This window comes from Oncorhynchus kisutch, linkage group LG2, assembly GCF_002021735.2.
Source record: "Oncorhynchus kisutch isolate 150728-3 linkage group LG2, Okis_V2, whole genome shotgun sequence".
In the NCBI taxonomy this organism is placed as follows: domain Eukaryota; kingdom Metazoa; phylum Chordata; class Actinopteri; order Salmoniformes; family Salmonidae; genus Oncorhynchus; species Oncorhynchus kisutch.
In genome coordinates this window covers 21,646,495-21,661,125 of record NC_034175.2, presented here as the reverse complement: position 1 = coordinate 21,661,125, position 14,631 = coordinate 21,646,495, and the positions used below count along the sequence as shown (strand labels likewise).

General features: G+C 41.0%; 2 protein-coding genes across 2 annotated transcripts; both read right to left on the bottom strand.

Moving 5' to 3' along the window:
• Nucleotides 1-367: 367 nt before the first annotated feature.
• On the bottom strand, nt 368-2,614 carry LOC109903789 (free fatty acid receptor 2-like). Its single transcript, XM_020500739.2, has 2 exons — nt 2,591-2,614; nt 368-1,294 (listed from the first exon to the last, which is right to left on the bottom strand). The coding sequence occupies exons 1-2, from the start codon at nt 2,612-2,614 to the stop codon at nt 437-439; spliced, it is 882 nt and encodes a 293-aa protein (XP_020356328.1). The 3' UTR covers nt 368-436.
• A 2,581-nt stretch (nt 2,615-5,195) lies between these two features.
• On the bottom strand, nt 5,196-14,265 carry LOC109902112 (sialic acid-binding Ig-like lectin 14). Its single transcript, XM_020498203.2, has 11 exons — nt 14,212-14,265; nt 9,088-9,183; nt 8,170-8,529; nt 7,615-7,908; nt 7,230-7,493; nt 6,659-6,946; nt 6,343-6,430; nt 6,204-6,248; nt 6,069-6,113; nt 5,776-5,950; nt 5,196-5,521 (listed from the first exon to the last, which is right to left on the bottom strand). Exons 2-11 carry the CDS (start codon nt 9,110-9,112, stop codon nt 5,480-5,482), a joined length of 1,626 nt encoding a protein of 541 aa, XP_020353792.2. The 5' UTR covers nt 9,113-9,183; nt 14,212-14,265; the 3' UTR covers nt 5,196-5,479.
• Between the last annotated feature and the right edge of the window lie 366 nt (nt 14,266-14,631).

Sequence of the window (14,631 nt, the reverse complement as noted above, 5' to 3'; positions counted from 1 at the left end):
TTTTATAGCCTCGCTACTGTATATAGCCTGTCTTTTTACTGTTGTTTTATTACTTTACTATCCTATTGCTCACCTAATACCTTTTTTGCACTATTGGTTAGAGCCTGTAAGTAAGCATTTCACTGTAAGGTCTACACCTGTTGTATTCAGTGCACGTGACAAATAAACTTTGATTTGAAGTGAGCAGTGGGATGCAGGGTGGTATGCTGCTGGCAGGTATGCTGCTGGCAGGTCTCTCTCTAGTCTACATCATTGTTTGTGAACTGGTGACTGTTTGCCCCGTGATATGGCATCCATATTAGGAAGTCTTCAATTGTCAGAAAAATCTCTGTCAGTGGTCAGAATAAACTCCCTCAGTTGTGGGTGGGTTACTTTGTCCCTCTATGTCTCTAGTGTTGTTTTGAGGTATCATGAAGATGCCAGAGGAGCTGTTCATTCACTTCCCAGTCAGGATCCTCTTCATGGTGGCCTGGAACATGGAGGAGGAGAAGTAGAACGTCATAGGAGCCAGGACGGTGTTGACCGTGGTCAGGTGCAGAGTGTAGAGCCGCCCCTCCACATTGTCTTGGATGATGAACCCATGTACATGGGTGACATTATAGGGCAGGAAGCAGACAACAAAAACCAGTAGGGTCCCGATAGCCATTCCAACGGCTCTCTTCCTTTTCTCTGAACGAAGGTTAGGGGTCCTATTGAGGATGAGGATGAAGTTCAGGTAGCAGAACACACAGGCCAGCAGTGGCACGATATATAGAACCACACACAGCTCCAAGCGCATGGGAAGCACCACCTTCAGCTGCTCCTGGGTGAAGTTGTCATAGCAGATATAGAGATCAGATGAGGTCTGGTTCTCCACGATGTAGATGAAGCAGAGGTGGACCGAGCTGGAGACTGACACCACCAGGCTGCTCACCACTCCATACAAGAGCTTGCGGCGGAGCCTGCACGGGACAGGGAAGGCCACACACAGGTAGCGGTCAACACTGACCACCGTCAGCAGGAGGGAGCTGGTGTAGATGAAGGAGAAGACGACAAAAAGGGTAATGTTGCAGAGAGGACTGGGGAGAGTCCAGACCATGCCAAAGGCTGCCTCGTGCATCTTGAGGGGCAGGAACAGCAGGAAGATAAGGTCGGACACGATCAGGTTGAGCAGGAGGATGTCTGTGGGAGTGGGCTTTTTGTGGATCTTGATGATGAAGGCGTAGAGTGCCAGGATGTTGGCAGGTAGGCCAATCAGGAAGGTGATGATGTAGACAGACAGAATCACCTCACTCCTCACCACAATGGCTCTCAACTGAGGACAAGCAGAGAACGACAGCAACTATTATCTATATTTGATCATGTAGCACTCAGTGTAAGATGAAAAATGGTCAACTTTAAATTAAGATCAACCATTATCTCAAATGATGATGTAATGGATGCAGCTTGCTGAGGAAAAGTTGAAATAAAAATGAAACCATCCATGAAATCATCTCCGATTCCATTTTTTATATTTCAAACCCAAGCTCCGCCATGTGGAAATAAAAGCATCATGGTAGAATGTAGATTTTTTAAAATTGTTGTTTGAGATTAATTGTGTCAGCTCCCATCAGTATTTAAATACCCATCAGGCTATTTAACTACATAAATTGGCAGTGTGCTGTCAGGACCATGTCTTAAATAAAAAATCATGAACTTTGAAGTATTACTCACGCTGTCAACGGTCCATCAAACAGAGGATATGGTGGAAAGTCCAAGGCTGTCCGCCACACAGGCTTCACGGAAAGGTGTTAGTGCAGAACGATTGTCATCGATTTGGGATTAATGTCACTTCTCTCCTCAGCTCTGTTTGGGAGGACTGTCCACCTCTTTCTAACTGCATGCTCATAATTTTACCTGAAAAAATATTTTCTCTCTAGCTCATTTTAGCAGAACAAGTAAGCAGTCAATAAATGAGTGATTTGTATATAATGAGATAAGCAACGGTGTAATAAACCAAGTGTAACAACCATCACTGGGACTAAATCATTGAAGTTTTGCATAACTGTCAACATAAGGTGTGCCTTCGACTAAGGGGTTAATTAAGGTGCTACAAAAAAAAGGTTCCAAAAGGGTTCTTCAGCTGTCCCCATAGGAGAACCCTTTTTGGTTCCAGTTAGAACCCTTTTGGGTTCCAGGTAGAATCCTTTTGGGTTCTATATACATGGAACCAAAAGGGTTCTTGAAAGGGTTCTCCTATGGGGACAGCCGAAGAACCATTTAAGGTTCTAGATAGCACCTTTTTTTTCTAAGAATGCACTGTTCTACCCAATCAATGCTTCTTTGTTTTGGTGCTTTGGGGTGGACCCTGATTGAATAATCAATATACACTGAGTATACAAAACATTATGATCACCTGCTCTTTCCATGACATAGACTGACCAGGTGAATCCAGGTGAAAGCTATGATCCGTTATTGATGTCACTTTTTAAATCCACTTAAATCAGTATAGATGAAGGGGAAGACAATTGAGACATGAGAGAGTGAATGGGCAAGACAAACGATGTAACTGCCTTTGAACGGGCTATGGTAATAGGTGCCAGATCAAGGGCTGTTATGGTGCCCATATTACCTCACACCTGCGGTCACGAGTCATGAAGGCAGTCAAATTCCACATGACTGTTTAGTCACAGTAAATAGACTTCTCCAAGCTCTAATGCTGCTGATGGTCATTAGTAGTCTACCAAACTTGCTAACTGCCTGGTACTCAGCACTCTATAGCCACGAAAGCGTCCTCCATTCGCTATTTAAGTGCGTAGATGTCATGTTGTTGTGTTTTACCCTGTCCCTGTTTCCAGACAGGTGTGTGATAATGGTCCATTCTAATCAAAAGAAAAATCTAAATTCCACTCCTATTATTTAGTATATGTAAAGACATGATTAAATCAAGAATAGTCTGATGGGTGACAATGGGCACTTGTGAATGATGCCCAGCGTAAGGCAGAAACAATGCATACCTTTTTTATGTGACTTTTTCAAATCATAGTCCCACACCTCATGTAGCCTAGCCCATAGGCCTACATGCTTTTTTACAAGGTTTGTAATCACAACTAAAGTGGCCAAATAACATCTTAAAATTAAGCACATTAATCCGTTTTACAATGGGTGTAGAGCCTAACTGACATACATATGCAGCGCGTGAGTTTCACATTTGGGGAAGATCATTTTCACCATATAAATGCACCTTAACAATATAAGCGTTACATCAATCAATTACATGCAGAATCGCATTTGCCATCACTTTTAATAATGGTGTTTTCCTGCTAATTAGCGCTTATAGCCTACTGCCCTTATAGCCTACTGCCACTGCGCTTATAATGTGTAACAGTTGTATGCAGCGTGGTAAATGTTCCTCATATTTATTTAATGAACACAGAAAACAAGAGAATAAAGAAAAAACGAAACAGTCCTGAATGGTGAAACAGGCTACCTAAGAATGGTTCTCAATCAGAGACAACGATTGTCAGCTGCCTCTGATTGGGAACCATACCAGGCCAAACACATAGAAATCTAAACATAAGAACAAAACATAGAATGCCCACCCCAACTCATGCCCTGACCAACCTAGAATAGAAAAATACAAAAGGAACTAAGGTCAGGACGTGACATCATGTGACGAAATAGCCTAAGGTAAATGTTCTGATCTGTTGTGTCAGCCTCATTGCGTAAAAAAGTTTGTTGATTTTTTAAATTTTAGGCAAGTCAGTTAAGAACAAATTCTTATTTTCAATGACGGCCTAGGAACTTTGGCTTAACTGCCTGTTCAGGGGCAGTTACCTTGTCAGCTCGGGAATTGGACTTGCAACCTTTCGGTTACTAGTCCAACACTCTAACCACTAGGCTACCCTGCCGCCCCGTTGATGCTAGTGGTTATATTAATTTGGGATCTATCGCATCCCACAACTGTCCTAAACCATGTTTGGAATATTTATTTCTAGCACAGAATAGAATAGATCAACTTTTGTACTATGGGGGATAATAGATTGACATAGGCTAGTGCCTTTAGGCCTACTCATCTTGTTGGCTGTAAAGTAAATTTGGACAGTCTTCAATATGCGCCTCAAATTGGAAAAGGACAGGCGCAGTTGCATCCCCGATGTGTCTGTCTTCACTTGTAGCCTATGACCTGATGTTGTGATGAGAGCCATGTGAGTGAGAGGTGCTACGGAGCACACAGCATGCAGGTAGAAGGGAATGAAATCATTATATTCAGCCCAAGGGCACAACGGCTACTGGCCGCAAAAGGCATGGATTTTTTTAAGGGGTATTACGGCCACACAAAGAGGATGCCACCAGGAAAACCGAGGCATTATCAAGTGCTTGTCAAATTGTGAATGAGAGACTAATGTGCCACCTGCACAAAAAAAACTAAGAGAGCTCATGCCTTTCATGCAACCTTTTTCAAATCGTTAGAGTCGCATCTTGCATCCTTAGAATGTATTAAATGTCAAAACATATAGCCCAACATTTGTGCCACAACAAAAGGTACATAAATAACTCTAAATGAATCATCATTCTTTGTTAACTGCTCAACACAGAATAATGCCATAGAATTCTAAGCAAATCGTGTCTGCTAAATGAACTAGTGTAGCCCACAGTCATATTGCATAGCCAGATCAGGACCTAACATAAGGACAACTCAGAGTATGCTGTTCTGTTCATCTGAAATAGACTACATTTTCTTCATATCATGCTTCTTTAGACTTGTCTAAAATAAATAATGGATTATATTATGGATTTATTTGACTTTTTAAAATGTAGATGTTCCAAAAGTCTGCATCAGTGGCTTGTAGGCTGTGTGTGGAAGCCAGGAGATGCTAAATGTGTTTATATTAATGGTTAATTACCGTGAGACCGGGAGTTATTTGCTTGACAATCACCCGGCTGACAAACTGTTGTGACCACCACAGCCCTAGCCAGGCCAACAGGTTTGTGTCAAGAACTGCAACACTGCTGGGGTTTTCATGCTCAACAGCTTCCTGTGAGTATCAAGAATGGTCCACCACCCAAAGGACATCCAGCCAACTTAACACAATAGTGGGAAGCACTGGAGTCAACATGGGCCAGCATCCCTGTGGAATACCGAATTGAACTGTTCCGAGGGCAAAGGGGTGCATCATCTCAATATTAGGAAACTTTTCCTAATGTTTGGTATACTCAGTGTATAGACAGCTCTGTAGAAAAAGTTAACATGTATGTCTTTTATTTCAGTTATAATTATGTTCACGTAACACATTTTTAAAAGCAATTTGACACACAAATTAAGTTGATACAAAAGTTACAATACAAAACATAGGTTACATTCATCACTTAAACACAAAAAAAAACACAATCCACACAGCCCAGACAGGTGCACAAACACAACAACTTTAGTAGGCTACACGACTCAATCGTCAGCTTATAACAATTGGATAACATTATTATTATGTACTCTGAAGCAAACGTTGTGTGCACTGGTAGTTCAATCATTTTGGTAAATATCATCCATGTCTGAACACATAGCCTATGGGGAAAAAATAAGAACGTTTTAGCCTATCTTTTTACATGCATAGGCCACCAAAATTGCTTCACAAATATACCTGGTCTGACGGCTAAAGGGGTGTGAAAGTATGTGATTGAGGTTTAGTGGAAATCACTCTCTTGTCATAACAGTGTCTGAAAAATGAAAGTGTGGGTGAAAAAGTATGTGGTATTTACATTTTTATCAAACGCTGCACCAGCCAAATTATGCCTGCAGTGAGGATACATAAAGTTTACCTTTGTGCTATCTTGTAATTTGATCTTCTCGTTGTTCTTTGCTGGGTTTTGACTAGGCTTCTTTGGCACAAAGTCATTTTCGTAGACTGACGATCGGCTATCCGTCCGTGCTTTCTCCTTGGGCATGGCCATGGGCATGGCCTTAGGCTTGGTCCTCTCATGCTTTTGCTGTGGTCTGTGAAGGAGAAGAGAATGTGGAACCTGATTATAGTTCAGTACCATTTTTACTATTTAAATGTTTTATTCTCCAACCACCCTCTACAGAAGCATATCATTGTTAAACTTTTTCTTACTTTTGGGGATTGCTGTACCTTAGGGACTCTGACATGTCACCTTGCCTTATTGACAACAAAAAAACATCTCAATGTCAATGAGCTTGAACATTATTATTTGTTGTATGTAAAATACAGATGCAAAAATGACAGTACCTTAGAGGGATATCCAATGTGTGGAGATTAGAGCTGGCCTTTGGTCTACAGATAATGTAGAAGGGAGACATCGTTCAAAATGACACACTTAAAATGGTTGAATATGTGACATCTTCTCATCATCAAGAACCATACAAACCTCTCTCTGCAACGTCTTCTGCATACAAACATTACACATCCCAGAAAGACACTTCCAACTGCCAGAGCAGTCAGCATCCATGGCAGAACTGTGTTCAAAGAAAGACAGAGAGAGAGAGAGACAGAGAGAGAGAGAGACGGAGAGAGAGACAGACAGACAGAGAAACAGAGAAACAGAGAGACAGAGAGACAGAGAGAGAGAGTGGGGAGGGGGGACAAATGGGGAGGCAGAGGAGGAAGAAAGACTGTCACCGTGTGCAGATTCTAATGACATCAGAAGATTAAGAACAGACATTCTCTACTGAAAGCTTGCTTACACTGTCCAGCTGTGAATTTTGTGTCAATGGGCAGCTGCTGGATGTCAGTGGCCAGTGAGTTACTGGCTACGCAGGAGACATTTGGTCGACTTTCCACAGGTCCAGTGAGTTCTGCTGACACAGTATTATCTCTGTATATGGTGATGGAAGTGAAGGAGGATGGGAGAGTGCTGCTTCCGCTGATCGTCCAGCGCAGAGTGGCATTAGGTCGGGCTTCTGCTCTACACACACAGGTCAGAATCCCACCCTTCAAGGAGCAAGTGGAGTCAGAGAGGATTGCTGGGGGGACTGGAGCGACAGAATGACACAAAGTGGTGATTTAATTTTAAAGAATTGTAAGTGAGAAGCAATGACAACAGAACTACGTTAGGGTGGGAAGGAGTCTGTTCTTCTATTTTACACCCATAATCTGTTGCTAGAATTAGCATTTCAGTGTACAAATATAATGCTAGTTCCATTGGAAACTGTGCAACCAGACAATGGCCAGGTCGCAATTGTACATGAGAACTTGTTCTCAACTTGCCTACCTGGTTAAATAAAGCTGAAAAAAAACATACAATGAGATACTTACAGTTGACATCCAGAAACAGCCAGGCTGACTGACTTGACCCAATATTGTTTTGGACAATGCAGGAGAATGAAGAGTCTCGGCTAATGTTGGGATAGGAAATTTTTCCCTGAGTTGAATTCGTTTGGATGCTTTGGCCTCCCTGTCGTCTGATCCACACATACCGGCCTGGCGGGGGGTTGCTGTCAGCAACACACTCCAGATTGACACTATGACCTTCACTGACTGGCTGTTCATCCGCCATCATATTCACACCTACAGGGGCATCTGTTAATGAAGTAGACAGACATGTATTGGTACTATGTAGTTGTTTGTTCTGTAATATGGTATATGATGTGAACAGAATAATTACACAACTGAGTACAAACAAGAAAGACCAAAAACGTACACGAGATGTTAAGAATGACTGGTTGACTCTCAGTTTGGACTGTAGCGAATTGAGCGGTGCATTTCATCTCTTTTTTGTGCAGTTGGCACGTTCCTCTTCCTTGTATTGTCTCAGTGGACACCCACAGCCCTTCCTTTTCCTCCATTGACGTCACCGCTGTAGAATTTACAGGCAAGCGGCTCCAGTGAAGGGATGGAGGAGAGGATGGGCAGGAATGCCAGACACTACAGTTGGCCTGGAATAAGGCTCCATCCACCATTGCATTCTGCATGGATAACGCAGGAGCTTTTCTATCTGCAAGTTCAAATAAACGATTATTAGCGGGAACCAAAGGCAAACAAGGCATTACCAGTTCCCCATGACTAATGATTTAACACCCTGTCTGCAATTCTCATTCAGTTTTAACATAGTGCTTTAACTACCGACCCCTGTCACTCCTAAATACAGATGTCAAATGAATGAAGTACTGTTCATCTAATCACAATCTGTTCGTTTTTCAGTTGTTCAACTACAACAAATATTCAATCTAATACACCTCTCCATGAGTGTGCTTACTTTCAATTGTAATTGTTACGATCTGATGATGGAACTTTTGTGTAGGGGACTCATCAGGGTTGATCCACACGTAGAGCTTGAGGTTATTGTCTCTCCCCGTCACACTCTCAAACCTCAGTGTACAGTCCCCCTCTGCTGAATTGCCTGGCACTGATGTACGCCCTCTAAAACTGGCCCCCACACTGGTCGGTTCCTTGCCATCATAAAGCTTAGGATAGTGAACGCTATGATACTGGTACCAGATGACCCTGCGGTGGGGGGCGGTGTGACAGGACACTTCTACACAGCTGCCATCTACTGCCTTCACAGTATTGGGCACCTTCACCATCCAACAGTGACCAAGCGAGACAAGTGTGCACCCTGAGGAAGAAGACCTAACAAGTCAGTTCACATTGCATCAGTTCTCCTTTATTACTTTGCCAGCCGTATTAAGTGGAGATTGAATTAACGTCCCCAATTAGAGGAATCGAATAGAGTTGATCCGCAGAAGTGTTTTCCCAGTGCAACAGAAAGTGTTGCACTGCAGGACAAATATAACAGCTGCATCTAAACTGAATTAGCTTGACAGAGCCAGTAAGCACATCTCACACATTATGTGACCACAGGTTAAAAATACTGCATGTGGTTCTGTCGTTGTCTTTCTTCATACATGTAGCACTTTCATCAAAGACCATTGCTAACAATAATCAGAGTCAATAATTGGGTTCCATTATAAAAGCTTCATGCTTGTCCAAAGCAAAAATAATGAGCATTTACTGTACGTACTGTATTTATCTACATACTGTCCACATACAGTATTTAACAAACAGTGACATTTAACGGCTTATAGCTAGAAAGTTCAATTCAAGATCATTTTGATGCAAACATAAAGTTTTACCATGCAAGCAAATGTCATATAATAAGATGTGTATAACATACCTGTGATGAAGCTGAGGATGTCCATTAGAGTCTGTGGTGTCTTTAGTCTATTAGGGTCCTGATACCATGTGATGCTTAGGATACTGACGTTTAGAGCTATAAAACAAAACAAATGAATCACCCAATCAATTCATTACAGATAAACTCCACCCCAAAAACAATATTTTGGTATTAGTTTAATTAGTCCACTGTTGACATACTCCCAAAATGTTTTGCTTGTCAGCAATATTTTGAAAGTGACATATCTTGAAGACTTGTTTGCTGACAAGCAAAACATTTTGGACTATATGAACAATGGACTAATGAAGCAAATACCAATAGATCGTTTTTGGGTGGAACCTTTTTTTATTTGTATTTATTTGCATAATATTTTTTAGGGGGTAGATCACCTTTAATATTGCAGATAGATTGTAGCTTCCATCAATGTAATTGTCTGCATCATTTCCAATCCTCCTTATATGTATTCTTTAAATATGCATGTATATGCAGTACCAGTCAAACGTTTGGACACACCTACTCATTCCAGAGTTTAACTTTATTTGAAATATGTTCTACATTGCAGAATAATAGTGAAGACATCAAAACTATGACAAAACACATGTGGAATCATGTAGTAACCAAAAAAGTGGTAAATAAATCTAAATATATTTTATATTTTATATTCTTCAAAGTAGCTCCCTTTGCCTTGATGACAGCATTGCACACTTTTGTAGGTTTGTCTGAACTTTTGACTGATACTGTACATACATTCATTTTCCTTAACAATCTACACACAATACCCCATAATGACAAAGCAAAAACTGGTTTTCATTTTTTTGGAAAATGTGTTCAAAATAGAAAACAGAAATAAATGTAAATAAGTATTCAGACCCTTTACTCAGTACTTTGTTGAAGCACCTTTGGCAGCGATTACAGCCTTGAGAATTCTAGGGTATGATGCTACAAGCTTGGCACACCTGTATTTGGGAAGTTTCTCCCATTTCCTCTCTGCAGATCCTCTCAAGCCCTGCCAGGTTGGATGGGGAGCGTCGTTGCACAGCTATTTTCAGGTCTCGCCAGAGAAGTTCGATCTGGTTCAAGTCCGGGCTCTGGCTGTGACACTCAAGGATATTCAGAGACTTGTCCCAAAGCAACTCCTGTCTTGTCTTGGCTGTTTGCTTAGGGTCATTGTCCTATTGGAAGGTGAACCTTCACCCCAGTCTGTGGTCCTGAGCGCTCTGGAGCAGGTTTTCATCAAGGATCTCTCTGTACTTTGCTCCGTTTATCTTTGCCACGACCCTGACTAGTCTCCCTGCCATGTGGAAAAAGTAAAGGGGTCTGAATAGTTTCCTAAGGCAAGCTGTATGGAGTTAACACCTTACAGCTGGCAACCGGAGTCAGTGTGCATGAGCCACAGTAGTCACTAGAGCGCGATGGGACAAGGACATCCTGGCCGGCCAAACCCTCCCCTAACCCGGACGACGCTGGGCCAATTGTGCTCTGCCTCATGGGTTTCCCCATCGTGGGGGGTCGACCTTCTTGTTGAGTGTCTGATAATCTACCATTTACAGTGGCAAGAAAAACCATGTGAACCCTATGGAAATACCTGGATTTCTGCATAAATTGGTCATAAAATTTGATCTGATCTTCATCTAAGTCACAACAATAGACAAACACAGTCTGCTTAAACTAATAACACACAAACAATTATAGATTTTCTTGTCTTTACTGGACACACTGTGTAAACATTCACAGTGCAGGGTGGAAAAGGTATGTGAACCCTTGGATTTAATAACTGGTTGACCCTCCTTTGTCAGCAATAACCTCAACCAAACGTTTTCTGTAGTTGGGGAGCACACCTGCACAACGGTCAGGAGGAATTTTGGACCATTCCTCTTTACAAAACTATTTCAGTTCAGCAATATTCTTGGGATGTCTGGTGTGAACCGCTCTCTTGAGGTCATGCCACAGCATCTCAATTGGGTTGAGGTCAGGACTCTAACTGGGCCACTCCAGAAGGCGTATTTTCTTCTGTTGAAGCCATTCTGTTGTTTATTTACTTCTGGGTTTTGGGTCGTTGTCCTGTTGCATCACCCATCTTCTGTTGAGCTTCAATTGGCAGACAGATAGCCTTACATTCTCCTGCAAAATGTCTTGATAAACTTGGGTATTTGTTTTTTCCGTTGACGATAGCAAGCTATCCAGGTAGAAGGCCAGCATGCCGGAGTCGCCTCTTCACTGTTGACGTTGAGACTGGTGTATTGCGGGTACTATTTAATGAAGCTACCAATTGAGGACTTGTGAGGCATCTGTTTCTCAAACTAGACACTCCAATGTACTTGTCCTCTTGCTCAGTTGTGCACCGGGGCCTCCCACTCCTCTTTCTATTCTGGTTAGCGCCAATTTGCGCTGTTCTGTGAACAGTACACAGCATTGTTCGAGATCTTCAGTTTCTTGGCAATTTCTCGCATGGAATAGCCTTCATTTTTCAGAACAAGAATAGACTGACGTTTGTTTGTGGCCATTTTGAGCCTGTAATCAAACCCACAAATGCTGATGCTCAAGATACTCAAGTAGTCTAAAGAAGGTCAGTTTTATTGCTTCTTTAATCAGAACAACAGTTTTCAGCTGTGCTAACATAATTGCAAAATGGTTTTCTAATGATCAGTTAGACTTTTAAAATGACAAACTTGGATTAGCTAACACAACGTGCCATTGGAACACAGGAGTGATGGTTGCTGATAATGGGCCTCTGTACACCTATGTAGATATTCCATTTCCAGCTACAATAGTCATTTACAACATTAACAATGTCTAAACTGTATTTCTGATCAATTTGATGTTGTTTTAATGGACAAAAAATTTGCTTTTCTTTCAAAAACGAGGACATTTCTAGGTGACCCCAAATCTTTGAATGGTCGTGTATCTATACAGTATTTCCGTGGACCCCCTGCAGTACCTCCGCTGTGCAGCTTTTATTTTTTGTAATTGAACATTTATTTAACTAGGCAAGTCAGTTAAGAACAAATTCTTATTTACAATGACTGCCTACCAAAAGGCAAAAGGCCTCCTGCGGGGACGGGGGCCTGGGATTTAAAAAAAAATATTAAATACAATATAAATACAGGACAAAACACAACAAGAGAGACAACACAACACTAGATAAAGAGAGACCTAAGACAACAACATAGCAAGGCAGCAACACATGACAACACATCATGGTAGTAACACCACATAACAACAGCATGGTAGCAACACAACATGGTAGCAGCACAAAACATGGTACAAACAATATTGGGCACAGTCAAAAGCACAAAGGTCAAGAAGGTAGAGACAACAATAGATCACACAAAGCAAAATCTGATGGCCGAATGGTAAAGAACGTCTCGCCACTCGAAAGCTAAATTTGATTTTTTTTTAACTACTCACAACGCGGACAGTGAAGAAACACTGTGCACACACACCGGACTCTACCCACACACTCACACATTCTTACACTGACACTCCAACACATACACACACACAATCACTCACACACAACATGTACGTACACACAGGCACACATTCGCCACACACCACAGGATTTTGGTGCCACCTTAATTGGGGAGGACGGGCTCATGGTCATGGCTGGAGCAGAATCAGTAGAATGGTATCAAATACAACAAACACATGGTTTCTATGTGTTCGATGCCAATCCATTCGCTCCATTCCAGACATTATTATGAGCCGTCCTCCCCTCAGCAGCCTCCACTGCCACACACACACACTTAAACACTCATCACATACGGTGCTGCTACTGTTTATATTCTATCCAGTTGCCTAGTCACTTTACCCCTACCTATATGTACATATATATCTTCATTTCCATCTCCACTTCCTACCCCTGCATATCGACTCTGTACTAGTACCCCGTGTATATAGCCAAGCTATCATTGCTCATTGTGTATTTATTCCTTGTGTTACAATTATTATTATTAATATTATTATTATTATTATTATTATTATTGTATTATAAATTGTTGGGAAGGGCCTGTAAGTAACTATTTCAATGTTAGTCTACACCTGTAGTTTACATATGTATTTTATTTGACACACACAAACACGCATGCACACAAACACTCTAACACACACACATTCTAATATTGTAATATTGTATTATTTTACATTTTATATAGTATATTTGTAATAATAGAGTATTAATGTCATGTCTTGTATGATGTATTGTTTTATTTATGATGTAGGCTGTGGTTTTGTTGAGACGTAATTATTTATTTCCTGTTTGTACCACAGGAAGAGAAGCTGCTGCCTTATGAGGATCCTAAGAAATACCTAATACTAGGTCCTGTGGGGCTCAGTTGGTAGAGCATGGCACTTGCAATGCCAGGGTTTTGGGTTCGATTCCCATGGGGGACAAGGTTGAAAATGTATTCAAGTCGCTCTGGTTAAGAGTGTCTGTTCAAATGTATGTACTTTAAGTAACCAATGACTATATTTGACCAGACAAATGCATTACTTCCTGATATACTACAGGATGTGAAACTGCCATGGCCAGAGACCCTTCCTTGTTTCTTGTCACTACTTCTGACAATATAATTTTGGTTTGATAAAAGAGGATGTGGATGGACAGTTTCTTAGACATCACCCCCGGTGAATTAAAATGAAATAACAAATTGAAAACAATATCAAGATGTATATTATATCTATAGTATATTATGTGGTAGGTCCTATGGGAAGAGGTTTCTGGAAATAAATCCCAGTCTACCTGGAGGCTGCAAAATGACATTATAAACCATAATTAGACAGCAGATCCATGTATGATGACCTATGTCAACCAATGAAAACACTGTTTCTAACATTAATAAATGGCAAAAAAGACACTCAAAAAAGATATTATAAGGAATAGGATTTTAATGTCTCTGTCCTATATCTAGGAGATATAAGATAGCTCAGGAAATATGTTGGTTTCTTTGGACACATATACCCTAAATATAACCTAAAATAGTTGTACCTGGAACCCTTTTTTTCTAAGAGTGTACAGACATACCATCATATTTACATTTCCCAAAATGGTTTGTTCAACCTATCACTGTCATTGAAATGTTGTCACAAATCCCCATAAAACCAGAGATGAACATCATGCCTTACCTTCAGAGGAGGTGGTGAGCGTGTCTGTCTGAGTTGGCCCTCTGTTCTCTGTCATAAAGCGAAAACCACTACTGCACATCATCCTCCCCTTGTTCTTTTCAAACAGGAAACTCACTGAATCTCTCAGAGCCTACTTTCCAATTGGCAAACAGTTTGTTCTAATGTTAGCTTTCAAACGCACCTTTGTATTTTTTAGTTTTTTTTGTGAAATACTATTGGTGCATTCAGTGATATTATAGTGAGTTTAAGAGTTTTAAATACCTTGACAACATTAACATCATAATGCTGTGAACAATTACATAGGCTACAATAAAGAACAATAAGATGGACATTTAATGTGTTTATTTGTTTTGTGGTGAAAAAAACAGCATTATACTTTCATTAAGAGCAATATATCTTTGTGAAAGTACAATAGGCCTA